The 27,679-nt window shown below is 43.5% G+C and overlaps 2 protein-coding genes across 13 annotated transcripts in view; one reads left to right on the top strand and one right to left on the bottom strand.

Annotated features, from left to right (window-relative positions):
- TNRC6A (trinucleotide repeat containing adaptor 6A) overlaps nt 1-13,460 on the top strand; it is a 331,359-nt gene extending 317,899 nt beyond the window's left edge. For 5 of the 7 annotated variants that reach the window (XM_033914459.1, XM_033914457.1, XM_033914460.1 and 2 more), the window contains 4 exons: nt 1,480-1,704; nt 9,837-9,907; nt 9,999-10,138; nt 11,452-13,460. In XM_033914459.1, the coding sequence (XP_033770350.1) occupies nt 1,480-1,704; nt 9,837-9,907; nt 9,999-10,138; nt 11,452-11,812 (797 nt within the window). In that variant the 3' untranslated portion in view covers nt 11,813-13,460. The remainder of the gene's footprint in view (nt 1-1,479; nt 1,705-9,836; nt 9,908-9,998; nt 10,139-11,451) is intronic. The other 2 variants (XM_033914462.1, XM_033914456.1) reach the window with 1 other exon arrangement.
- Nucleotides 12,622-27,679, bottom strand: part of LOC117345590 (interphotoreceptor matrix proteoglycan 2-like) — an 85,455-nt gene continuing 70,397 nt past the window's right edge. For 5 of the 6 annotated variants that reach the window (XM_033914463.1, XM_033914466.1, XM_033914465.1 and 2 more), the window contains one exon: nt 12,622-14,333. In XM_033914463.1, coding sequence (XP_033770354.1) covers nt 14,262-14,333 — 72 coding nt within the window. In that variant the 3' untranslated portion in view covers nt 12,622-14,261. Of the gene's footprint in view, nt 14,334-16,303; nt 16,382-27,679 lie in introns of all 6 variants that reach the window. The other variant, XR_004536465.1, reaches the window with a different exon arrangement.

The raw sequence follows: 27,679 nt of genomic DNA, 5'->3' as shown, positions 1-27,679 counted from the left end.
GGGCATAGAGAAGGTGGAAAGGGACAGATTCTTCAGCCTATTGGGAACTACAAGAACAAGGGGGCACTCGGAGAAATTGAAAGGGGACAGGTTTAGAACCAATGCTAGGAAATTTTTCTTCACTCAGAGGGTGGTGGACACCTGGAATGCGCTTCCGGAAGCTGTGATAGGACAGAGTACATTAAGGGGAGTCAAAGAGGGATTGGACAAGTTCCTGAATGATATGGGGATTGAGGGATATAGATAAAGGTAGAGATAGGTTCATAAAAGGGTATAGATAAGAGAATAATGAGGATTGTAAGGTTTTAGCCAAAGGATCACTTACAGGTTATGGACCTGATGGGCCGCCGTGGGAGCGGACTGCTGGGCGCGTTGGACCCCTGGTCTGACCCAGGGGTACAATTAGAGGGTTACTATACAGTACAAAAGGCTGTAGAGTAAAAGAGTAGTAGAGTAATGGATCACTGCAAGTCATTGACCTGGGGGGCCGCCGCAGGCGCGGACTCGGCAGAGGCAATACTTATGTGCTATAGCGCTACCAGACATACGCAGCACTATACAGAGAAGACGGTCACTCCTCCAAAGAGCTTACAATCTAAACAGCCAAGACAGACAAACAGGGGAACGGTTAATCAGCTGGCTGGATTGGAGGGTTAAGGATTGAAGGCTAGATCAAAAAGGTGGGTTTTCAGTCTGCTTTTAAACAAGGGAAGGGGTTTGACGGACAGACACAGGTAGTTTATTCCAGGCATAGGGGGCAGCTAGATGAAAAGAACAAAGTCTGGAATTGGCAGTGGAGGAGACGGATAAAGCTAAGAGTGGCTTATCTGAGGAACAGTTATCTGAGAGGTGGATAAGGAGAGAGATTGAGAGGTAGCAGAACGAACACACTTGTAGGTCAGCAATAGGAGCTTGAACTCTATGTGAAGGTGGATTATTATATATACAAGTAGAGCACTTCAGAACATAATAATTTTAAAATAATATGGGGGCCATTGACAACTTATTGCAATGATTAGATGCCATTTTCCACTGAAAGTACATTTATAATATGGGGAAGGGGGGGTGGCATAAAGTTCTATTTAAGGTTTAATCATTAGATAAGAATGTAATATTTATACAAAATTTATGTTTAAATATTTGTGGGAAGGGTGGGTGGGGAGGGAATAAATTACATGTATTTAAGATAATAACTGAAAGAAATTCAAGTGATGTGTATAAGTACAATTGATGTAATATTGTGTACTTGATGTAAGATGAAAAATGAATAAAGACTTTGGAAAAAAAAAAACCCAGCAATTAGTAATTAAACTTTAAAAACCACATGTCTAATGTACCAGGTACGTGTTGTCTCTCCACTTCTGTTTACTTCAGGATTCACTGGAAAGTACAGTTTGGCCAGGTGATGCCTATCACATAATTGTAGATCATGTAGACTGACAGCTGTTGTGTTACTAACATAAAATTTCTTTCTTCCAGTAGCCAGAAATAATGAACTTAAGCCCGCGTGGTCTCCTGGGTCCATGGCAAACACGTCTCTGGCTCATGAGCTGTGGAAAGTCCCTCTGACAACTAAAAGCAGCTCTGCTCCTTGCCGCCCTCCCCCTGGCCTGAGTGCACAGAAGTCACCACTATCTGCATGGGACAGCAGCTCACTACGCCTTGGTGGGGGATGGGGAAGCTCTGAAAGCAGGTACACCCCAGGTAAGAGCATTGATAGAGCTTCCCAGTGGTGCACTGGGGCTCCATTAAAGTGTTCACATTTACCTCCTATTTTTTCTGTTAACAAGATTCAGTTTGTCCCTGTTTTCAGAAGTCCTTTCTTAATTTTGTAATTGAGTGCATATCCATTAACATCACAGCAGTGGTGTACCAAGGGCGGGGGGGGGGGTTAGTGCAGGATGCTCGGGGGCGCTGGAGTGGTCATGGGTCTGTGGTCCACCTGCATGCAGCATTCGGCTCTGCCCTCTCTGACATTTACTTCCTGTTTTGGGGCAGAGGCCCGGCAGAGCCAATGGCTGTGCACAGTAGGGTGCTCCAGCCAGAGGAGGGGGTGCTCCGCCCAGGTTTCCTGCCTGGTCAGGGTCGCCACTGCATCACATGAAGAACAGGGGGGAAAGTATTAGGCGGATGGCCTGATGAGTGGATGGAGATTAGGGCTTTTTGATCATAGGTCAGAGGCTTCCCTGGCTCAGGGGTCCTGGATCACAGGTTCTTTGATCCAAGGATCATGGGCTGAACCAAGTGTCCATTTAATTAGTTTTACATCCTGTCCTCCCCAACAAGCTCAGAAAGGGTTACAAGTTAACATACATAAAAAATAGTCAAGGCGGGTTACAGGTTGACATACATATAATATAGTGTGTTTATACTAAAATAACAGACAGAGTGATCTAGATCCACATGCATTTAATAAACACTTGTTTGGGAGGGACAGACTTTTAAGTGCTTCCTAAAACTCTAAGCTTAGCACGCATTTTTATTTGGATTCTGTGCATGTGTTCTTAGTGTACATTTTTAAATGCATAGTGCTTTTGCATATCTTACTGCATTGGGTATTATTGCAGATAGCAGTCATTTTACTGTACTCTTACGTTAAAACTTAGCACATCTTAACTCTTGTTTAATTAACTTTATTACATTGGATCAATAATTAGCTTTTCTTGTACAATCCCATTTTATTCTGGGACCAGTGGGTTATTTCCATCTACTCGCCAGGATTTTGTAGGAAGCCTCAAACTTTAGAGACTTAAACCCCTCCCCCTCATACCTCATCACTGTGCCAATGCCTCAGTTCCTCAGTCTTTCTTCCTACAAGCCAGGCTGTAGGAACTTGTCTTTTCTTTTCGTATTTTATTTCGTGTAATTTCAGTCTTTGCGTTCGTGGTTTTTGCCCTTGTGCTGCAGAGGTTCCCTGCGGAGACAACTCTGACTGTAGGAGATCGCACACCTTTGGAAAAAGTCTGTTTCTGGAGGGTTCCCTGCTTGTCAGTAAGCCCTCTGGAAAGCCTGCACATCAGATCGGGACTCAGGGATCATTCCCTTGGGAGCTAGCTCACCCCAGGTTCGTCCGCTGGTGGGTTGAGCGCAAGCTATGTGGTTCTGTGGAGATGTGCCCAGGCTGCGTTCCTCCGCCAGGTGTGCTGTGTGGTGCATCTGAAGGTGGTGGAGGTGACCAGCCGTGGAAGTTAGATCGGTAGAGCAGTCAGAAGATTCAAAATTCAGCTTTCCAGCAAGTTGAGGCAGAGGAATCTCCTTGCGAGCTGTTTTAGCTCCATCTGCAGTGTTTTCCTGTCAGCACATGTTTCTGTGAGTACCAGCTAACAGCCTGAATCAGAGATTTGGGGGTCTTTAAAAAGGGTGCATGCCCTTAGTCCCTCCTCCCTTAAAATTCTAAAATTGCTGGTTTTGAGGGTTCTCTGTGGTTTTCCCAGGCTATTTTTAGTCAAAATAGGCCTTCAGTGACCATCTTAGATTTTTCCAAATTTGATTTTAAAGTTATTTTTTACACTTGCCAGCTTCATTTTTGAAAGAATACCACATAGATGACCTCCCCAGGGCTGGATGTCATGGATTCATATCTCATTTGTGATGGATGGCTGTCTGATGTGCAGTCGTATTCCACGTGCGCTGCAGCCAGCGAGGGGTGAAAGACTTCCCTGGATTCTGTGCCTTTGACCCCTGTGGAAGATCTTCTAACGCCTTCTGTCCTGACTCCCGTGAAAATGGCATTAGGGGCCCAGGGGATTCTCAGGTGACACTATGGTGAAATGCAAGCACGTCTCGGGGAATAAACCTGGTAAATTCTTTAAACCAGGGTGTCCAACCTTTTTGGCTTCCCTGGGCCGCATTGGCCGGAAAAAAAAATTTCTGGGGCCGCACAAACGCAAATGCTGCAGCAAGACAGAGGAGGGAGCTGGAAAGACGGTAAACACCCGGGGGCAGCAGAGGAAAACACTGCATCGACCGGGGCCACACAAAATACTTCATGGGGTCGCAGGTTGGACACCCCTGCTCTAAACAGTCCCCAACTAGAATGCAGGGGTTGACTCCCGCCATGGAGAATGGGTTTTCCCTGGATTTTGTTGATATGCTTTGTCAGGCATAATTAGGGGGGGGGGGACCCTTTCTCCTTTCCACTGGCCTCCATGCCAGGCACAAAGACCCCTGCGACTGTGGTCCAGGGTCTTTTGCCTCCCCTAGGCAATGTCGGTAGGAACAGTGTCCATGGTTGTGCCCTATTCACTTTCCATACCTCTGCTTTTGCAGGAGGGTGCGGCAGCAGTGGCAGATCTGGTGGTTCTCCAGGATCTGGATCACTGCGGAGCCCCTGAATTGGGGGAGTGTGGCGCAGTGGTTAAAGCTACAGCCTCAGCAACCTGGGGTTGTGGGTTCAAACCCAAGCTGCTCCTTGTGACCCTGGGCAAGTCGCTTAATCTCACCATTGCCCCAGGTACATTAGCTAGATTGTGAGCCTGCCGGGACAGACAGGGGAAAATGCTTGAGTACCTGAATAAATTCATGTAAACCATTCTGAGCTCTCCTGGGAGAACGATATAGAAAATTAAATAAAAAAAAGTTTTCAAGCACACACTTATTGTGGATTTGATCTCTGAATCTCTACAGGCATTAAAGCTTCAGTCTGAGCTGCCTGTCACTACAGAATGTTACCTCAAGAGTGACCAGAGGTCACAATACAACTCTTTTCCTGATCATCTTGACCTTGTTTGGATTCATACAGATATTGAAGAGACTCCTAAGGGTTCCTTGTGTTGTGCTAATGCAATGGAGTGGCATTATTCCCTGGCGGATGCCTATAACAAGCTGTTTTTAGCACTAAAATTCACCAGCAGTGGTCATCTTGAATTTTTCCAATGGCCGCCAATCCAAGATCCCTTTCCAATCCAAGATCTCAGCATCGTTTTAGAAGGTCTTTGGAGGGCCCCATATGAGCCTTTGAATGAAGCATTTCTCATGGATCTTACAATCAAAGTGGTGTTTCTGAGGATCATGGAAACAGGAGTGACCTTGCATACAGCACCTTCCTTTTTAACAAAGGTTGTTTAGCATTTGACATCAACCAGGAAGTCAGGCTACCAGACTTTTAAACTCCAGATTCTAAGAAGAAAGACAAGATTTTAAAGCTGCTGGATGTCCACAGAGTTCTCTTGTGTGAAAGTAATAAGTTTCGTCTATTGGACTATCTCTATTTTCTAACCAAAGAGCCAACATGAGGCAGACCAGGGCATCCAAGGCCACCATTTCCTGGTGGATTCGGACAGTGGTCTCCTCCACCTACATTGTCTGCAGCAAACAACCACCGGCGTCATTGAAACACATTCCACTAGAGGAGTAGTTTCCTTTTGGGTGGAATTGAGGATGATACGTTCGGAGAAGATACGTAGATCTGCAGCATGGTTTTCCCTACACATTGTCATGAAATTCTATAGGGTGAATGTGGCAGCACATGAGGATTCCGCTTTTGGATCCTCAGTGCTGAAACAGGCTTATCTCTCCCAGGCTTATCTCTCCCAGGACTTCAGGGACTTCTTAGGTTTGTCCCTAAGGTTCCGCATACCATTCCTATTGCACTGGTAAAAAAGAGATTAGGTGTTTACCTTGATAATCTCTTTTCCAGTAGATAGGAATGGTATGATGAACTTCCTGCCCAGTAATTTCTGAAGTGCCTGTTTCTGCCTTATACTTCATGGTCCTCTCCATATCTAAGACTCTGAATTCAGAATCAATTTGTAACCGTAAGAGATAATTGAGTTCCACTACTACTACTACTATGTACACAGCGCTGTACATTTTCACATACAATAGACAGATGCTGGCACTGTCATCTCAATGTAGGGATATTGGATCATCTACCGTTCTATTGTCCCTTGATACTTAAATTTTGGAGATCCATTTGGGGTCAAGTGAATAAATTATTGGAAAATCCAGTGGCATTAAGAACATAAGAAGTGCCTCTGCTGGGTCAGACCAGAGGTCCATCGTGCCCAGCAGTCCACTCGCGCAGTGGCCCAACAGGTCCAGGACCTGTGTAGTAGTCCTCTATCTATATCCCTCTATCCCCTTTTCATTCAGAAAATTGTCCAATCCCTTCTTAAACCCTAATACCATACTCTGTCCTATCACGCCCTCTGGAAGCGCATTCCAGGTGTCTACCACCCGTTGGGTGAAGAAAAACTTCATAGCATTGGTTTTGAATCTGTCCCCTTTCAACTTTTCCGAATGCCCTCTCGTTCTTGTAGTTTTTGAAAGTTTGAAGAATCTGTCCCTCTCCACTTTCTCTATGCCCTTCATGATCTTGCAAGTCTCTATAATATCCCCTCTAATTCTCCTCTTCTCCAGGGAAAAGAGCCCCAGTTTCTCCAGTGTCTCAGTGTATGAAAAGTTTTCCATACCTTTTATCAAACGTGTCACTCTCCTCTGAACCCTCTCAAGAATCGCCATATCCTTCTTAAGGTACGGCGACCAGTATTGGACGCAGTACTCCAGATGCGGACGCACCATCACCCGATACAATGGCAGGATAACTTCTTTTGTTCTGGTTGTAATATCCTTCTTGCTGTTTGGCACATTATTTGGTGCTAATTGGTACATTAATGAGGGTTAAAAGCCAAATATCTTCCCATAATAATAAACTTCTCTTTATTATGACAGGGGTTGCCATACAACTTATTTAGAGGAACCGGAAAAACTGGGATCTGTTAAATTATACTTTCTGGTGGGAATCTCTATGCCACACTTTTAAAATGGAACTTATGATGGCCATACAATAGGGACATTATAGGAAATTTGTGGATGTTTGGGAGCCTTTGATAAAATTCTGTAAGAAGTGATTGTTGATTTTGCCTTTTGATCATACACGTCCAGGGTGGGGAAATACTTTTAATTTGAGTGCAATTGTTGGATATGTAGAAAGGGGGGGGATGATATATGTATTTGTCATAAAATATAATTTGATAGAATTTAAGTGCTGTTAAAGTGTAAAATGTCTGTATAATATGTTACACTTATTTTTGGCTTTTAAATGAATAAAGATATTTTTTTTAAAACATACAATAGACAGTCCTTGCTCAGAAGAGCTTACAATCTAATTTAGACAGGACATTACAGGGTTGGGGAGATTATGATAGAGGAAATGATAAAATAACATAATAGCAAATTTCTAGACCGCATAATCATTAGTTCAATGTGGTTAACAAAAGATTATACTATGGGAAATGATACAGTGTGTATAGCATCTGACAGCAGTGAGTGGGAGTTAAGATTTGAAAGCAGTTTCAAAAGAGTGGGCCTTTAGCTGGTTTCTTTTATTTGATATGTTTTACTGTTCAGTAGTAATGTTCGTTCATTTATACAGTTTCATTATTGACTATTATAATGTTACTAGTGTTTAAGCCTACATTAATGGTTGCTAGAATAGATGTGTAGACGTTTAGCACAATGGGGCGCTGAGGCATTTCTTTCTGTCTCTTTTTCTCTCTCCCTGTCCCCTTTCTTTCTTTCTTTCTTTCTTTCTCTCTTCCTGGCTCCCCTGTCTTTCTGTGTGTCTGTCTCTCTCCCTGGCTGGCTGGCTGTCTTTTTGTCTCTTCCCTTCCTTTTACCTCCCATGTCCAGCAGTACCCCTTCCCTGCTTCCCCTGTCCAGCAGTAGCCCTTCTCCCTTCCTTTTACCTCCTCCCTGTCCAGTAGTACCCTTTCCCTGCTCCCCCTGTCCAGCAGTAGCCCTTCTCCCTTCCTTTTACCTCCTCCCTGTCCAGTAGTACCCTTTCCCTGCTCCCCCTGTCCAGCAGTAGCCCTTCTCCCTTCCTTTTACCTCCTCCCTGTCCAGTAGTACCCTTTCCCTGCTCCTCCTGTCCAGCAGTAGCCCTTCTCCCTTCCTTTTACCTCCTCCCTGTCCAGTAGTATCCTTTCCCTGCTCCCCCTGTCCAGCAGTAGCCCTTCTCCCTTCCTTTTACCTACCCATATTCAGGCTCCCATTTCCCCTTTTACCTTCCCTATTTCTACCTTTTTCTCCCCATCCAGCATCATTTCATTTTCTCTCTCTCTGCTATCCCATCCAGCATGCTGCTGTCTATCTTCCCCTCCATCAAGAATCACCCCATCTTTCTGTATATATTTCTTCCCTCATCCATCACCAACTTATTTGTCAATCCCTTGTATCCCTTCCCCATCATCCAACATGGCTTCCTTTGTCTGTTTTCCCTTTCCAACATCCAGTGTCATCCCCTTTCTCTCCATCATCCTCTTATAGCATTTCAAGTTCGGTTACAGAGCAGCAGCAGTATCAGCTGTAAAAAGAAAGTCCACTTGCCGCAACCGGAAGTGCCCCTTCCCCCTTCTCAGTTCCTTCAGCAGTACTGTTCCCAGCGATCATCTTTGCTGCTTCGCCTGAGCCCACTGTCCCAGTGCAGCAGTAACCGCACCCTCTGCCTGGGTTTTTGCAGCACCTGCACTGGGTGCCCATACCACCCTCCACTTTCTCTCCCTCTATCACCCGGATCCCCAGGCCCTCTCCTCCTCCCTCCCATTGCCAGGGTGCCTGCAGCGCCTCCTTCTCTCCAGCTCTCCCCAATGCTCACATCCTCTCCCTGTTCTGCTCCAGGGTGTTCGAGTCCCGTCCCCACAGCGCCCCTCTTCCTTCCTCAGTTTTTCATTGTGTCTCAGCACCAGCTCAGTCTGTGTGGGGGAGGAGTGGGTCCTAAACCTTGTGTACCGGGTGCTCCTTTTCTCGCTCACAGGCGCCAGGCTCGCAGCATTGCCGAGGGAGGGCGATGGGGAAACCGCAGCAGGCAGAGTTCTACTCTACTGCGCATGCAGCGGCACGGATCACGGACCCACAGTTTGAAGTGTGCATGCGCGCAAAGGGTATTATTATAGCAGATACGAGTAGATCAGAACCTTGGTTTCAGGCGTTCCCCATGTTCCCCCTCCTGTCTTTTATAATAGAGTTCTGGCATGCTTTGGAATGAACTGAAGAGGGCAGCAAACTTCTGGGAGAAGGATGAGGTTTCAAAAGCTGTGATTGACAACTTTCTGCAGTGAGAATGGACAGAGTCCCCTAAGGGATATCTATTGGAAAATATATTATCAAGATAAGAACCTTATCTCTTTTTCTTTGTGTAATTCAGTATATTGCAAACTGTGTGCCACAAGATGTTGGGGAGGAAAGGCACCGGCTGACTGCCTCCAGGATATGCCTCTCGCAGTGAGAGGCACATCCTGTAGGCAGTAAGCCAGCGCCTCTTCCCTTCCATCACCCCCTACTGGCAGCTCAGGGCCCCATCGACATCTGCGCACTTCCAGATGCCCTCGAGCCGCAGTTACCCCATTTAGTGTGCCACGGCTTTGCAGAGTTTGCAAGACACTGGTGTAATTATATCTTTGCTTCCAATTGGCTGCAAATCCTGTGTGCATGCATGTGCTGGTAAAGTTCTAACTTTAATCGAAATACAGGTCAGGAGCAAGGAGGAGTCAAAGTAGGCTTTAAATTTTTTTAATAACATTTTCTGCCTACTTTGCTGGCTCATAAAAGGGAAGATGAATTAGTGTTACATTCTAAACTTTGCATATGAAGTTAGTGTCAGGGGTTGTATTAATCTGCAAAATTTCAAGGACAAAGTTGCCATTTTGGGTTACGCAGAGTACAGTACTCCGAGAGTGACCTACATTCGACAGCCTCTAAGTCTGAAACCAATAGAGATCCAGCTGAAACATTTGACCTGGTTTCATTTGAGGCTATAGGCAACATCCACACAACATTTTATTGTGAGAAGCAGTGGTGTTTGGTGCTGTTTCCATTCATTTTTGTTTCTCCTTCAGGTTGCAATTGGGGTGAAAGCAGTACAGGGAGAATAACTAATTGGCTGGTTTTGAAGAACCTTACACCACAGGTACAAATATTTTTGCATGCTCCTTCTCTAAGAGACCTGAAATAGTCCTCTTTGCAAGCTCACAATTGTTTCTCTTGTTCTTCCTGCTTAGATTGATGGCTCCACCCTGCGTACTCTCTGCATGCAGCATGGGCCGCTAATAACATTCCACCTGAACCTCCCCCATGGAAATGCTCTAGTCCGCTACAGCTCCAAGGAGGAGGTAGTGAAGGCCCAAAAGTCTCTGCACATGTGAGTCTGCGCAGTATCTAGAAACTGAATCCTGGTTGTCCGAGATCATTTTTATGTGACCTCTAAGCTCTCTAGTACAGACTTTTCATTCTACTTTGGCTTTCTATCATCTCAGAGTTTGTTCTGTATTAGGATTCCTTTTTTCCCTCTCAGTAGTTTTTGCTGCTCACTTGTACCTTGAGAAGCCTTTGCTTTCCAAGGGCTAGAGTGGCCACTTCCCTTGGAAACCCTTTGCAGTTACTTCTTACCAATAGTCTTGCCACAAATTTTAAAGAATGACATGGGCAGAAAGTTTTTCACTGCCTGTCCCTGCGGGCTTTGTCCTCATTTGCACAAACCTCAAACACTTATAAAAAGGGACAATAAAACTGTTCATAAATCCATTTTGATCTGGTTTTGGTACAACCTTCCCAAAGATTCAGTGGTCAGATATTTTTACGTCATCTGGGAAGGTAATTGGATTGTCTTTCAGATATGGGTGTAGAAGAGAACCTAAACTGTGTATAGTAGATGAACAGGAAAATAAGTGTCTATTAAATGTTGGAAATGCTCCTTGATGCTAGCAACCATGGATGAAGCTCTTGTAGTAATAGTAAGATGCTTGAACAGTGGGCACATGATGGAAGGATGTTACAGATGGTAGGAGTCTGATAAGCAGACAACTGTTGTTGCCATATCACTGTACGGTAGACCATTAGATGGGTCATAAGATGACACCAGGTTCACAATAAGCCTATTTCTAGTGTGTCCTAACTCTTATGCTAATTTTTCCATTAGCTGAACACATAATCACTTACTAGTTAGGAGCTGCTAAGTGTTCTCGTATTAACACAGTGTTAGCCAGTTAGCCCATGTGCTGATATGATCGGGCTAGCTGGTTAACATTTCATCCCCATTCACCACCCTTGCCACATTCCTCAAAAAAACCTCAAAAACTCTTTTTTTTTTTTTTTTTTCTAAAATCTTTATTCATTTTTCATCTTATAACAAGTGCACAATATTACATCATAATAAATTTATACACATCACTTGCATATCTTTCTATTATTATCCCTCCTCACCCACCCTTCCCACAAATATTATAATATATTATAGCGCATGCAAACAGGCAAAATACCACAAAACACTTCCAAGGCATTTTGCGGTAGTTTGTTTTCATTCACTAATAGATATTAGTAATATATAATAAATGCATCTTCAATTAGCATTCTGAAATTTTATTTTCTCTTACTGTCCTCATCAATATGCCATTAGGGGTTGTAACGATAAGTTTTGTTTTGTGTTTTTTTTTCATCTTTCCTCCCTGCCTACAGGTGTGTATTAGGGAACACAACTATCCTTGCGGAGTTTGCCAGTGAAGAGGAGATTAGTCGCTTCTTTGCACAAGGCCAGTCTCTGACCCCTTCTCCTGGCTGGCAGTCTTTGGCTAGCAGCCAGAACCGCTTGGGCTCTGTGGAAGGCTCCCATCCTTTTTCTAACTGGAATGGGGTGGGGCTTTCGGGACCTGCAGCTGCAGACCTTCAGGGCACTTCACTCTGGGGAAGTCCCAACTATTCCACCAGCTTGTGGGAGACGCATAGCAGCACTGGCAACAGCAGGGTCTTGCATAGCCCCTCCCCCCTCAGCGCTTTCCTTCCAGTTGACCACCTGGGCGGTGGTGGAGAGTCCATGTAATCTTTCACCTGTGACCTCACCATTCTATAACGAAAAGCAGCACTAACTTGGACTGTTCACTTGCCACATGATGGGGCCACTTTGGAAATAATGTTACTTTCTGCACATTTTCCACTTTGTTTTAACCCAAAACATATCAGTTGAAATACTTGAATCATGTAGGCCAATATGATAATGTGAAAAGAGATCTATTTACACTTCCATACTGCTAGACACAGAACTGGCTTTTAATTCTCTTTGTTTTTTTTCTTTGCTGGTAATGTTGGAGTTTTTGTAACTTTCCATTGGATGGTGCTCCCTCCCTGGTTAATGGAAGTACCAGGGGGCAGCGACACGTTTGGATATGTTTACTCAAGGATGTCCGCAAGGACAGGACATAGTATGTTATGCCTTCACCCTCCGCCTACCTTCCTGCGGAGTTTAAAGATCAAGTTATGAAAACCGAACTTTAACCTTCTTAAATGAAAGTATTGCACCAGTTTTTCATGTTTAAAACTAAAGAACTTAGCTGTATGGTTTTAATAATAAAAAAAAGTGTGTGTGTGTGTGTATATATATATATATATATATATATACACATATATATTTAAAAAAAAAAAAAAAAAGTGAATACTGTGGCCAGAGCTGTGACTTGCAAGCAGCCTGCGAGTCAGGCCGGCCAGCACTTTGAAGAGGCTTTGACATTTTCTTTCGGAGGTACCTGTGTGTAACCTCTTGTTTACAGAATATATTGCTTTTTGTTGGGGATTTTTTTTTTAAGTAAATGTTTAGTCTTCTGTCATTTTAAGACTTTTTTTTTTTTTTTTTTAGACAAAGCTAAAAAAAAACATTTGAAAGTGAAATAGCAGTAGAAAATGCTTTGTTTATATCTCTGGGAATATCACAGTGTTTTTTGGGAAGGGGCATTTAATTTTTAATTTTTTTTTTTATTCCTGTTTCCTAAATCAGATGAAAGGATAGGGACCTCAGGAAAACGAAATCACTTCCCCATATGAATCCAACAAACCACTGTAGATTCTTCTAGAAAGACCCAGCATTTAGCACTGAGGCTGTTTACTGCTCAGAAACTTTCTCTGCCAAAAATGGGAAGCTCTTGCTTCCAGACTTGCTCTTTTAGGAAGGAGTGAGAAACTGCTGCAGTCGCTGCCTCTCTTGCTGAGGATCAGCTGTGATTGCAGGAGGACATCACACTTCTTGGTGGCGTCCCCGTGCAGTGGTGACATGTATTTTGCTCTAGTAAGATTTATTATTTTTGTGATATCTTAGAAGCGGAAATGTCAGTAACTATGCATACTGTAACCAAGCACCAGGCTTACAGAAATCTTTGTTGTATAATAATTACATTTTTTAATGTTGAAAAAAAAAGTTCTTGAAAATGCATTCTTGCAAAAGTTACATTTTTTTGCCATCAATGGTATTAAGCTTGTTTTGTCAAAGACAAAACAAGGGTAAAAAAATACACCTTTAACCTTGAAATGTCTTCATTTCATCGCCTTGATTCTAACTGTTTTGTGTCTTAAGATGCAGACTCAGTCAGTGGCTTTTTTAACTGTTTACAGATAGTATGTGATTGTAGATTGTACAGTTTGGTTGTTTTGAATTATGAAGTTATCAGATGAATAAATCAGGACTTCTAGCTGCTCAGCAATCGGGCTGAATTTTTGTGACCTTTTATTTGAATGCTCTCTCGAAGCAATCACACACGTGCTACAACTGTATTTGTGTTGTGACATTGTTTTTATTAATTGAGAAGAGTGCAAAGAAATGTTCTTCAGATCTGCTGCTGATACACACATTGCAGACTGACACGGCAGCTCCAGGAACAGTCTTAGCTACAATGAAGGCATTAGCTTGTTGGCTTTTTGCTGCCTGACTGGAATATGTACAGGCTCCAGTCACTGAAAAGCTTATCAGCTGGCACCAGGCGTGCTCAGGAAGAATATTTGTACAGGGCTCTTTCAATAAGGACATCTTGTTGAAAGATCACATTTGATCTTTAGAGGTAAGCTTGCTTTCTTTGTATACCTCAGTTGTATTACACTTAATGAATGATGCAAAGATACTTTGATTGTCTAGAATGTATATAGAATGTCGTTGGCATGTCTGTTGTTACTTTGTCAGCTTTGCTCGCCAGCCTGCCTATTTGTGGGATCATTTTTAATCAACTTTGTTTCTTGACATTTGTAACTTGTTACAGGTAGTACTGTAGGTTAACACCCACCAAAGCTGGCTTCCACCTCTCCCAGAGAGAGACCACCTAGTTTAGCTGGTCAGACTTCCATCCTCTGGAGTGTAATTTTGCTGTGTAACTGCTTCTTTTATTCTAGAATTCAAGTGTCCTGAAACATTTTTTTTCACAGAACTTCTGTAACACAAAACGAATAAAGTCTCATTATTCAAGTTGGCAGCTGAAAGTTGTGGTTCTTCAGCCTTTGTCCTTAAAGGAGTATTAAACTGTCCAGCTTCTTTGCATGCTCCCCACTTCTGTTCCTTCACAATAAGATCTTCTCACGTCTCTCAGCTAAATTGGGAAAGCATTAAAATCAGATTTAGTGCATTCAAATTTGTAATAATGCTGTCTACAAGCTCCATATAGCTCCCTGCCTCGAGGGGTACCTGAGGCAGTGGGAGATTGTGACTTGCCCAAAGACACAAGGGGCTCGATTGTGGAAACAGCACCTGCAAAACGGGCACCTACCATGGGTCAGTCACCAGTAGGCGCTGCATCCAGGATCACATCTGTTTTTTTCTACAAATGCCTTAAATGTAGGCCAAATAAAGAGGCAGTAAAGATCAATTGGTTCTCGAAGAGACTGTTGACTGTCTAAACACACGTGAGCACACACTTAGCTAAGTCGGCGTTTTTGATTCTTGGGGGAGGTTCTCTTAGAGACTGTTTTCTGTCTTCACTCGTGTGTGTTGCTTTATGCTTTATTTTTTGCACTTTTTGCACTTATTGATTTATTTCACACACCTTGGAAGCGCCCTATGATGGTGTGGGGGCAGGGACTGGCTGTCCTTGTCTCATGATTCAAGCGCAGGAGCACTGCTCCTTTCACTGCTTTATCACACTGAGGGCACTCCTTAATCAAATTATTTATTAATTCAATCACTTTGTGGAGTTCACTGTTGTGTGCTCACGTGTGTTTAGACAGTCAACAGTCTCTTTGAGAACCAATTGATCTTTACTGCCTCTTTATTTGGTATCTTGCTAAGTTTCTCTGGCAGACTTCTGGAGTTTTTGTTCTTAAATGTAGGCCAGCATTTCACAAGCCTGCATTTAAGGCGTCTGACGTGCGCCTGCGAGAAGTGCCTAGGCATGCCTAAGGACGCCTAAGGCTACTTCTGGCGTAAACCACGCCTACGCTGGCATGCCTAGACATCTCCATATGCTTGTGAACTTCGCCCCATCAATACATCCCGATTGGTCAGTTAGACCAGTGTACTTCAACCTTTTGACACCTATAGATCGGCGGAAATAAAATAATTATTTTGTGGACCGGCACTTGAAGAACACTGGACTAAGTCGTGCCCATCTCCACCCAGACCCCGCCCCATAATAGTAGTAATTGTAACACCATTTTTTCCATTCATTTTTCATATATATACACACACAATATAATCGTATTAACAACATGTAATGGTTAACCACAAAATTAAAATACACAAAGCACACAGTATGCTTTTCAACATTCATTCCTACCAGAAAACAGATAACCCCATGCAAATGCAGGACCAAAATCTAAAAATACTAATATTTACAAACAAACCCTAAGATGCAAGACTCTGCAAGCAGTACAACCCCAGAGGAAAAGAAACAAATGCATTTCTTCCTGAACAGACAACAGATGTAAATCGATCACTAAATAAAAACATTCCACCTACCGTTGTCTCTCTCCCTCCATGCTGTGCCTTGCCTTCTGGCCTGCCCCCCCACCTCGGTGTTATCTTCGGGCCGGTCCATGGTGCGATCAACATGGCGTCTTCAGGCCGGCTTCCTGAGTGCTGCAGTGCACAAAGCTGTGGGCAGTGGCTCCTCACGCACGTCCCACGCCTCATCTGGAAGCCTTCCCTCTGACATTGCGACGTCAGAGAGAAGGCTTCGGGTTCAGGCGCAGGACGCGCGTAGGAGCCTTTTCCTCAACACTCAGGGAGCTGGCCGAAGATGCCGCGTTGATCGTACCGTGGACTGGCAGCTGCAGAACACTGTCTTGGGCCCGATGGAGGTGCCGGCCCTGTGGACCGGCAGAAAATTTCTGCGGACTGACGGTTGAAGAACACTGACTTAGACAACAGTAGGATGCCTACTACTGTCTACAATCGGGATACCGTTTTTAGAATCAGGACCAAGGTGTGTCAGTGGCAAAATTGGAATCTGAGCTCTGGTTTTTCAAATCCCCATCTCATTGTTCTAACCATACTAAATGGTGGTGTCTAAATGTTTAAATGCAACCCAACATAAGTTCCCTCTTGTTTGTAGCTTTATCTTACCTCTCTACCCTCTTTTCATATCTGTTCAAATAGGACCAAAATATATCATCCCTTCAGATCAGGTCAGACAGGTGGACTCTGAGAATTAATACAATACAATATTTATTTATAAACTGCCTATACCTCAAAGAAGTTCACAGTGGTTTACAAAAATTGTGAATTGGTTATCCTACAATTATAACTTAAGTACAAATTCCTCAAAAAGGTAGGTCTTCAGATCTTTTTTTAAAACTCTTAATTTGCTAAATAATCTGAATAGGCAGAGTTTTCCATAGTTTAGCCGCTTGATAAGCCCAGGTTGAATTATAAATTCTAGTATATTTTATATTTTTAATTTCAGGAAAATGAAAAGGATGGTGTTTTGCCTTAAATTAAAAGCTATCTCAGTGAAGAACTTAAAAAGTGGTGGTTTATAATCTGGAGTGTCCCCATAGCAAGTTTTAATATGCAATAAAATTTATAATGGATCCTATCTTCAACTGGTAGCCAGTGAAACTCCTGTAGAAAAGGTGTAATCCTATCACTCCAATCTATTTTGTAGAGTTTGTAGTTTGTTTGTTTTTAATACTGTTCTGGGACAGTCTAAAAATGTAATTGCAATAATCCCAATAGAGACAGGAATAACGATTGCACCAGCAAACGGAATTGATGATCAAAATATTTCCATAATCATCTTAGTTTTCAAAAAAGTCTAAATGATTATTTGATTTAACATGTTGACTTGGGGCAACAGTAAAAGATTGTTATCGCTTAAGTATTCTTTGTAAGCATTGGCCAGTCAGTATTTACATAAGAATTGCCATCTCCGGATCAGACCCATGGTCCATCGAGTCCGGCGATCCGCACACGCGGAGGCCCAGTCAGGTATACACCTGATTGTTCTAATCACCCATATCCCTCTATGCCTCTCATAAGGAGATGTGCATCTAATTTGCCTTTGAATCCTAGCACAGTGGATTCCTTAATAACCTCCTGTGGAAGAGCATTCCATGCGTCCACCACTCGCTGCGTATAGCAGAACTTCCTGACATTTGTCCTGGACCTGTCACCCCTTAGCTTCAAACCATGTCCTCTTGTCCGTGTCACATTGGACAATGTAAATAATTTGTTTTTCTGCTCTATTTTATCGATGTCTTTCAGTATTTTGAACGTCTCTATCATGTCCCCTCGCAGCCTCCTCTTCTCAAGGGAGAACAATCCCAGTTTCTTGAGTCGTTCCTCGTATTCCAATTTCTCCATACCTCTTATTAGTTTCGTTGCTCGTCTCTGCACCCTCTCCAGCAGTTTTATATCCTTCTTTAGGTTGGGAGACCAATGTTGTACACAGTATTCCAAGTGTGGTCTGACCATTGCTCTATAAAGCGGCATTATGACTTTCTCCGATCTACTCGTGATTCCTTTCTTTATCATGCCCAACATTCTGTTTGCTTTCTTTGCCGCTGCCGCACATTGTGCCGACGGCTTCAGGGTCCTATCTATCAGTACACCCAGGTCCTTTTCTTGTTCGCTCTTACCCAGAGTTGCTCCTGACATTCTATACTCGTGTTCCTTATTCTTACTACCTAAATGCATTACTTTGCATTTCTCCACGTTGAACTTCATCTGCCATTGCTCTGCCCATTTCTCTAGCTGATACAAGTCGCTCTGGAGTTCCTCGCTATCTTCCTGCGATCTGATTTCCCGGCATAGCTTTGTGTCGTCTGCAAACTTAATGATCTCACTGGATATTCCGCCTTCCAGGTCATTGATATATATATTAAATAGAATCGGCCCAAGTACCGAGCCCTGGGGCACACCACTAGTCACTTTCTCCCAGTCTGAGAACTTCCCATTTATGCCCACTCTCTGCTTCCTGTTTTCCAGCCATTTGCCTATCCACCTTTGTATATCTCCCTCTATTCCATGGCTTTGTAGTTTCCTGAGAAGTCTTTCATGCGGAACTTTGTCGAATGCTTTCTGGAAGTCCAAATAAATTATGTCCACCGGCATTCCACTATCAATTTGCTTGTTCACGGTCTCAAAAAATTGAAGCAAATTCGTTAAACATGATTTCCCTTTCCTGAACCCATGTTGACTGGGTTTCATCAAGTCGTGTGTATCTAGGTGCCGGACTATGCTATCCTTGATCAGTGCTTCAACCATCTTTCCAGGGACAGACGTAAGACTCACAGGTCTGTAGTTGCCCGGTTCCCCTCTCGATCCTTTTTTGAAAATTGGCGTGACATTCGCTATCTTCCAGTCTTCTGGTATCTGTCCAGTTCTGATTGTCAGATTGGCAAGTTTCTGCAATAGCTCTCCGATTTCAACCTTCAATTCCTTTAATACTCTCGGATGAATTCCATCCGGTCCAGGGGATTTGTCACTTTTAAGTTTGTCGATCTGGTAGTATATCTGGTCCAACTCCACTTCAACTGTGGTGAGGCTGTCTTCCATTACTCCATTAAACACTTTCATTGCCTCTGGTATTTTTGCAGTATCCTCCTCCGTAAAGACAGACGCAAAGAAGGAATTTAGTTTGTCCGCAATTTGTTTATCTTCCTTAATGTACCCTTTTCTTCCCTGGTCGTCCAGGGGTCCCACCGCCTCTTTTGCGGGTTTTTTCCCTTTCACGTATCTAAAGAAGGGCTTGAAGTTCTTGGCCTCTTGCGCTATTTTTTCTTCATAGTCCTTTTTGGCATCCCTCACCGCCTTGTGACATTTCTTCTGTTCGTCTTTATGTTTTTTCCATGCTTCGGTCGTTTTGATGTGTTTCCATTTTTTGAAAGAGTCCTTCTTTTCTTTTATGGCTTCCTTCACCTGTCTGGTAAGCCATGCCGGTTCTCCCTTACCTTTTGTTCTCCCTCAGTCTCCAGTAAGTGATAGGACAAGATATTGTTTCTCAGTCTCCAGTAAGTGATAGGACAAGATATTGTGTTCTTGATATGGTAGGATTTTAATTCTTTTACCTGATACTTTTTGATTGTGCCCATTGACCAGCAGATGGAGACAGATTAAAGATTTGTGGTATTTACCCTAAAAGGGCAACATGCAGTCTCAGATATTCAGTATTTTACATGACAAAGCAGTGCTGAATGGGTTTTTCATATTTGTGACTTGCAATATGAAATGAATGATCTCCAGTCTTGAAACATATTTGAATTGCAACAAGCAAAACTAAGAACCTGATAATAAACCTTTTTAGTATAAAATAGGGCATAGCCCACATATTCCATGAAGAACTACTTTTATAACAAGAATATACAAATCCTGGGTGAAATTCTGAACTAGTCTAGTAGGCCCTAAAAAAAGAAAATTATCAGGTAAGACCCAATTTCTCCTTCCTTAGCATCCTGACCAGTCCAGAACTTGTGTGATGTAGAGTTGCCATATATGTGAAGACAAAAAGGAGGACGCATATCCCCGCCCCACCTTTCAGTCATTTCCTTAGTCCTATTTCCCATCCTCTGTACCCTTTTCGGCCTCATCTACAATCCATTGCATCTCAAATTCCCTCCTCCCGCCAGGGATCTGTAGGAAGCCTCAACACTTTAGAGACACTTATCCCCTCCTTCTCATAACTCATCACGGAACATGCTCCTGTTCCCGGCAGTCAGTCTTAAAGCAGCCAGGAACATCTGTAGAGGAGAGGAACAAGAGAGAGAGAGGAACTCCCTGGCAAGCAAATCAGTTCTGCTCATATAAACAAATGCAACAAGGCAAAATGAAATAACAGGTTATAAAACATTGAAAACCTAAATGACAAAACAGTGCTAAAGGGCGAGAGAGCCTGCACTGTCAGACGGGGGAGCCTGAACTAAGGACCCCCCCCAAATTAAGTGCAAAACCCAGTCTGATGGCACTCTTCTAAAGGCTGGTCAGACAACAGAAATACAGCTTACCAGTACTTGTAAGGCAGACAATCAGTGAATCAGCAATATATAGGGCAGGTTCCCGGAATAATAAGATTTACAAGATTACTCCTGAGCCTATTACCTCTTAACTTCATCTCTTAAGGTAATAAAGTTTTTAGAAATCTTCCAACATCTTTCCAATATTGACTGATAGGGTTTTTTTTGAGGCTATATACTATCTATTGATTTTCAAAGACAGGAAACTGACACTCTCTCTAATGGTTTTCCTGCTAAAAATTGCCATATTTGGATACCAGACTCCAAAGATAAGCTGTGTACCTGAAGGCTCCTTACATAATGTGTTAACTGAATGTATGCAAATCGCTTCCAGTTCCAGGGACTTTTGTCTTTCACTATCTGCTCTAATAAGTGGAGTCCTTCAGCTTTTCAATGTCAAGACATCAAATTGTCTACCTACAGGAGGACATCCACATTCCCCCATAATAGGTTTAAAAAAAAATACTGGAATGATGATCTTGGTTCCATAATGGTATCAGCTGTTTCCAGAGCAGCCAGAGAACGCCGCTGACCACCTTTGGTAATTTAGAAAGATGTGCATGTAAGAGATAATTAAAAATGGCAAGGATTAAGATCTGTAAACAGCTGATCATTCAAAATACAATCCCTTAGATGGCATTACAGGCAGGCCTGATTATGACGTTTAATGTGTGGGATCCCTAAACCACCCTGAGCCCAGGAGCTCTGGAAAAAATTCCATTGCAGTTTTGGCTTTTTACTTCCCTTCCAAAAAGTGGTTACTAAGATATGTATTTTGGCCATGTAATTTTAAACAACTAAAGAGGGAAGTGATTGAAGAACATATAGCCACTTAAAGAAGACCACCATTTGGTATAAATGAATCCTACCCATTAGTGTTAAAGGTAGACCCTGCCAATGAGCTAACAGTGAAGCATTTATGAAAGGATTACATGAAAGAAGTTTTTTCACTGCTTGACAACTAGTGAGAGTAGGTTCTCTGAAGAAGCCAATAAGCCAACGCTGAAACGCATCAGAACTTGCTTTACACGCTACAGTGAAATCTTCAAAGAACATTGCATAAAGCACTCGTACTTAAGTCTATTTATTCAACCTTTTGCACTTTATTGAAATACTTTTTTGTATTTTATGAGGTTCACATTAGCTGAATAGCACATTGAAAATTCTCTTTCACTGACAAAAAGATGGTGCAATGATAGACTTCAAAAAGCACAGTTAAGGGCTTGCCCCATTTGTGTCCTTTTTTGTCACCTTTGGTTCTGAGCACCACCGTCAGTTATAAGGATTTGAAACTTGGAGTGCCCCATTTTTTTGTTTTTGTTTAACAAAGATTTTGTGTCACAAAGTAGTTTTATCAGTATTAAAATAATTTAGAGGTGTCCATACACATTAATAATGCTAGGGGTAATCAAGAAGGGTATTACAGCCAGAACGAAAGAAGTTATCCTGCCATTGTATTGGGCGATGGTGCGCCCGCATTTGGAGTACTGCGTCCAATATTGGTCGCCGTACCTTAAGAAGGATATGGCGTTACTCGAGAGGGTTCAGAGAAGAACGACACGTCTGATAAAAGGTATGGAAAACTTGTCATACGCTGAGAGATTGGAGAAACTGGGTCTCTTTTCCATGGAGAAGAGGAGACTTAGAGGGGATATGATAGAGACTTACAAGATCATAAAGGGCATAGAGAAAGTGGAGAGGAACAGATTCTTCAAACTTTCGAAAAATAAAAGAACAAGAGGGCACTCGGAAAAGCTGATAAGGGACAGATTCAAAACGAATACTAGGAAGTTCTTTTTTATCCAACGTGTGGTGGACACCTGGAATGCGCTTCCAGAGGACGTAATAGGGCAGCGTACGGTACTGGGGTTTAAGAAAGGATTGGATAATTTCCTACTGGAAAATGGGATAGAGGGGTATAGATAGAGGATTACTGCACAGGTCCTGGACCTGTTGGGCTGCCGCGTGAGCGGACTGCTGGGCGCGATGGACCTCAGGTCTGACCCAGCAGAGGCATTGCTTATGTTCTTATGTTAAATATCAAAAAGAGGAGGTAGTAACACTCTCCACACATCCACTATGTCCAGAGAAGAACCCAATAGAGAAACCCCTTTCAGTTGTTTTGTAGATTCTCTGCCCATTGAAGTAGATCTAAAAATCCAAGTAAAATGTTCCAAATATTCTTGAAAAATCCCACAACTAAAGTTTAGAAGGCATAGAGATTACATATGTAATATTAATGGCTTACTGTTTAATGTCGCTGAAACTATTACATATCTGCCCAGGGGATCCTGAATTATTTTTGAGTGGATAGCTGAAATCCTTTCCCAATTAAAAGAGCACACCCACTTTATTACCGTATGCAGGAGCCTGAAAATACGCCCTTACCCACCATTTGGAGAGCTTAGCATGCTCGATGAAGTTTAAATGTGTTTCATAGAAATATGATACCAAATAAAGACCAAATGACCCTTACTGTCTTCCCATCAACAGCATCCACTATTTCCTCCTCTCCCTAAGAGATCTCACATGCCTGTCCCATGCTTTCTTGAATTCAGACACAGTCTGTCTCCTCCATCTTTACAAGACTATTCCACACATCTACCACCCTTTCTGTAAAAAAGTATTTCCTTAGATTACTTCTGAGCCTATCGCCTCTTAACTTCATCCTATGCCGTCTCATTCCAGAGCTTCCTTTCAAATGAGAGACTCGACTCTGTGCATTTACACCACATAGGTATTTAAACATTCTTTAGCACTCTCTAGACCAGTAGAGGTTAATCTTACAAGTGGGTATATATCTCATCATGACCAGCATGTGGAGACTGAAACAAAACTGTGCAATAGTACATAAGAGGTACCTTCCCCTATTCCTATCAGTCTGCTGAATAGCCAAGCAGAACAAAGAACTTGAAACAGAAATAAACAATACTCCGAACAGGAGTAATAACTAATATACTCAAACTAGTCTTATAGCCCATTACATTAACGGGTGCTAGAATATATGTGTATGTGTCTGTCTTTATTTCTTTCTCTCTCTCTCCTTAGCCACTTTCTGTCTTTCTTTTTCCTTGGCTGTCCACCACCACCCCATGCCTGTTCCCCCTGTCCATTTTCCCTTCCTTTTACCTCCCCTGTGTCCACCACCACCCCTTCACTGCTCCCCTTATCCAGCAGCAGCCCCTCTCCTGTCTAATATTCGGACTAAAGAAGAGCGATCATGTTAGTCCATTCTACAAACTCCTTCATTGGTTACCAATTGAAGCACGAATTCTATTCAAATTCTCCTGCCTCTGCTATAAACTTATCTGAGGACTGGCCCCCAGCTACCTACTACCTCACTTCGAATTCCACTCGTCTATTAGGCCTACCAGAAACTGTAACCTCTTTACCTACCCAAATATCATAGGCTGTAGATATCGCACCTTCTTTGATAGAACATTCAAATTCCAAGCAGGTAGACTGCAAACTTGGACAGGCTACTTCACTGATGCCGCCAGAGAATCATATGGTATCTTTAGGAAAGAACTAAAAACCACCTTGTTTAAGAAATTTATAACCTAACCAGACTTCTCCCCTAAAATCGGAGCCTCCTCCCATCCCAAGGAGTCCGTCTACCCTCTTCTGCCAAAATTTCTATCTTTAATTGTTACCAGTTTTTCCCACTGGTGCCCGTCCGTTCAAATGTACCAAGTTAACAACTTACTTCTCATCAACATCTTATGTTATCTTTTTCACCTTCGCAGTCTTGCTCCTTTGTAACTCAAAGCGCAATCTCCTTTCTCTTCTCCTACTTATGCTCTGAATATCGTCGACTGTATAATGCTTCTCATTGTGAAACCGTGTAATACACAGACCCTGTAACTCTCCTGTTACTATCACTAGATGTTCAATGCTATACTCTGTAATTCGCTGTCTGTACAGTTTCTCTTCATTGTAAACTGCCTAGAAGTCGCAAGATTGTGGCGGTATATAAGAATAAAATTATTATTATTTGTTTTACCTTCCCCCTGCTAGAATATATGTCTGTCTTCTGTCTCTCTCTCCCGCTGTCTTTCTTTCTGTCTCTCTCCCTGCCCCTGTCTCTTTCTTCTTTCTGTCTTCCTCCCTCCCACTATCTGTCTTTCTCCTTGCCCCCTATGCAGCAGCATTTCTCTCCCCCCCCCTCCACTTCCCTGTGCAGTAGCCACATCAGCATTCCCTTCCCCTCCATTTCCCTGTGCAGTTGTGTCAGATCAGTGAGGAGTGAAGTGGCTTGGAATTGAGTGTGCTGAATCCTAGGAAAGGTGGCAGTTGGGGGAGTAAGTATGCCAGATTGGGGGTGGAATGGGATCTCCCTAGTGACAGCAGCTGCAGCTTTAAAAAGGTCTTACTTCACCACCCTGGCACTTAGGGAGGGAACCGGGCAGCCTCACCTCCATGGCAGAAACAGTGCAAGTGAAGAGGTCCTCACCGTCTTCCAGCTCCTCGAAGTCCGGCTACCCCAATGACAAAAAGCAAATTGCCGACAGCCACCTCGCCTCAAAGCCCTCCTCCTGGCAGCTGCCGCTCCGCACCGCGGCCGTTTCTGGCCAAAGTTTATTTTTAATTGTGAAGGTGCCATAGCGGCTCCCCTCACAATCGCCACCTTCATCGGAATCCTTCTCCGACGCAGGTGTGTCTCGTGAGAGGACCCACTGCAGCGGTGCGAGGTGGAGAGCAGAGCAGGGAGGCTTGTCTGGCGCGCATGCGCACTCCTACCGGCCACAGCTCAACAGATCAGATCTCAGGGAACATGCGGTAAGAGTGCGCATGCGCGCTTAGCATTTTATTATAGATGCTGTTGGAAAATGCAGAGGAGAGATCCCAGAAAGAAAAATGTCCCCACATCTCCCTAGCTAAGCCAGCCGAGCTACAGCCACTGTTCTTCAATTCTCCCCAGTCCTAGAAAAAATACTAGAATCTGCAGCAAGAAACAAAAACTGCCCGTGCAACAGCCACAACAACACGACAATAGACAGGGTGGGGACCTCTACTGGTCTGGAGAAGCTAAAAGAAAGTAAATTAGCAGGTAAGAACCTAATTTCTCATTCTTTAGCATTCTCCAGAACGGTAGAGGTTAATCTTATAAGTGGGATGTACCAAAGCAGTCCCCATCATGGGTGGGACCCCCGAAGGGCCAACACCAGAACACGCTCACCGAACACCGCGTCCTGACGCGCCTGAAGGTCTACCCAGTAGTGTCTGACAAAGGAATGCAAGGAAGACCAAACTGCAGCCTTACAAATGTCCACTGGAGGCACTAGCGAAGACTCAGCCCAAGAAGCTACCTGACCCCTAGTGGAATGAGCCTTGAGAAATTTTGGAACAGACTCCACAGGCTCTCAAAGCAATATGCCTCGCTTGAATTAGGGGGCTAGGCTTACTGCTGAGGCTCCTCTAAAAAAAATGTGGGGAGGAGGAGGAAATGGTGGGAGGGACCCAGCAAAAGACCCACTGGGTTTGACACCCCCGAGGTCAGATGGACCCCCAAATAGGGCTCACCCAAGCTCAATCCGGCCAAAAATGGGGACTAGAAACCCTAAACAAATTCTAACAGCCCTACCAAGGGAGATGGGTATAGCTCACTCACACCTGCTGGAGACTGTCTTAGAGCTTGGCTCTTGAAAGGGATCGCCTAAGTTAGAAGGGGTATTCAGATAAAGTGATCTCAACTCTCTTAGGGTCCTGGAGGCTTTCCACCTTTCGGGCTTATGTGAGGGTTTGGTGTCTATTTGAGGAGTAGTGTGCTGCGCGTGGAGTGGTCTCTTTTCGCGCTTCCCTACCTAACATCTTAGAGTTCTTGCAGGATTGCCTGGATAGGGGACTGGGTTGGTCTTCTCTCCAGGTTCAGCTTGTGGCCTTGTCAGCCTTTCGTGGGTTCTTGAAAGGTCAGCGTTTGACTGCCATTCCTGTTGTGATTTGCTTCTTGCAGGTGGCCAAATTGCTCAAGCCTCCCGTATGACCCTCTGTTCCATCTTGGGATCTAGTTCTTTCAGTGCTAGTGTGCTCTCCCTTTGAACCATTGGGCAACTGCTCTTTGAAGGACCTTACTCTTAAAGCAGTCTTCTTGGTGGCCATTACTTCTGCTAGACGTGTTTCTGAACTGCAGGCTTTCTCTTGTAGGGCTCCCTTCTTGGAGTTTTCTAGGGAGCGGGTTGTTTTGAGGCCTGTTCCTTCCTTTTTGCCTAAGGTAGTTTCTCCTTTTCATGTCAATCAGGCTGTGGTCCTCCCGGTGTTGGGTAGTTGGGAGGGATCTTTTGAGCAGAAGCAGTTGTGCAAGTTGGATGTCAGTCGGGTTTTTTACTCTTATGTACGGAGGACCCAAGAGCTCCGGAAATCAGATCATCTCTGTCCTTCTAGTGGGTCCTCGTCAGGGGGATGGCGCTTCTAACACTACTATTGCACACTGGATCAAGAAGACTATTGCTTCTGCTTATCTTCTGAAGAAGCCTGTTCCTGAATTTCTCAAGGCTCATTCCACTAGGGGTCAGGCAGCTTCTTGGGCTGAGTCTTCGCTAGTGCCTCCAGTGGACATTTGTAAGGCTGTGGTTTGGTCTTCCTTGCATTCCTTTGTCAGACACTACTGGGTAGACCTTCAGGCGTGTCGGGACGCAGTGTTCGGTGAGCGTGTTCTGGTGTTGGCCCTTCAGGGGTCCCACCCATGATGGGGACTGCTTTGGTAAAGGAAATCCAAATGACCCTCAGCCCCCAAGCTTTGCTAGGTCCTTTCTCATGTTTGGAGATTGTCTATTTTTTTATTTGTGTTGTGCTTAGCAGAAAGGAACAGGGAATTATTATAAAACACTACTTTGATGCAGTGGCACAATGCTCATCCCGTGTCAGGAATTTGCAAGTCCTTCTCATCAATTTTATATTTAGAGAAACTGTTCTTATGTTCTTTTATTCTAACTGTGGTATGCATACTGTCTGATGTAGGGGATTTTCTGTCTTTCCTTCTTTCTCTCCAGAAATGCATTCAAAAATTCCCAGTGAGGTAAAGTAAGCAGCCTTTTACTTCAATGTCCACTCTATTGCAGCTTTTGATATCTGCAGAGAGGCGAATTTTACCCAACAGCCCATCAGCAATACCGCTTACAAAAATGTTAAAAAGAACAGACCCAAGAACTGAACCTTGAGGCACACCATTGGTAATATCCCTTTCCTCAGAGAGATCTCCATTGACCGCTATCTTCTGTCACCTTCCACTCAATCAGTTCCTTCCCCAGTCCGTTACTTTGGGGCCCATCTCAAGGGCACTCAGGAATATTCTCAAAACTAACATGGTTGCTAAACCAATTTCAGCCAGTTTAGCATTCATGTATTTTAGCAGTGGATTATCAAAGCGGTTTATCGTGGTGTTTTCCGAGCAGTCTCCAACTCTGCCATGCAAATGTATTACAACGAGGTCATTAATATTTAAACAAGCACTCCAAACAATTCTTTATTATCACCGAGTGATTCCCTAACC

Source organism: Geotrypetes seraphini, chromosome 11 (assembly GCF_902459505.1).
Source record: "Geotrypetes seraphini chromosome 11, aGeoSer1.1, whole genome shotgun sequence".
NCBI lineage: Eukaryota > Metazoa > Chordata > Amphibia > Gymnophiona > Dermophiidae > Geotrypetes > Geotrypetes seraphini.
The sequence above is the reverse complement of the archived record's forward strand: the minus strand, read 5'-3'. Positions and strand labels throughout refer to the sequence as shown.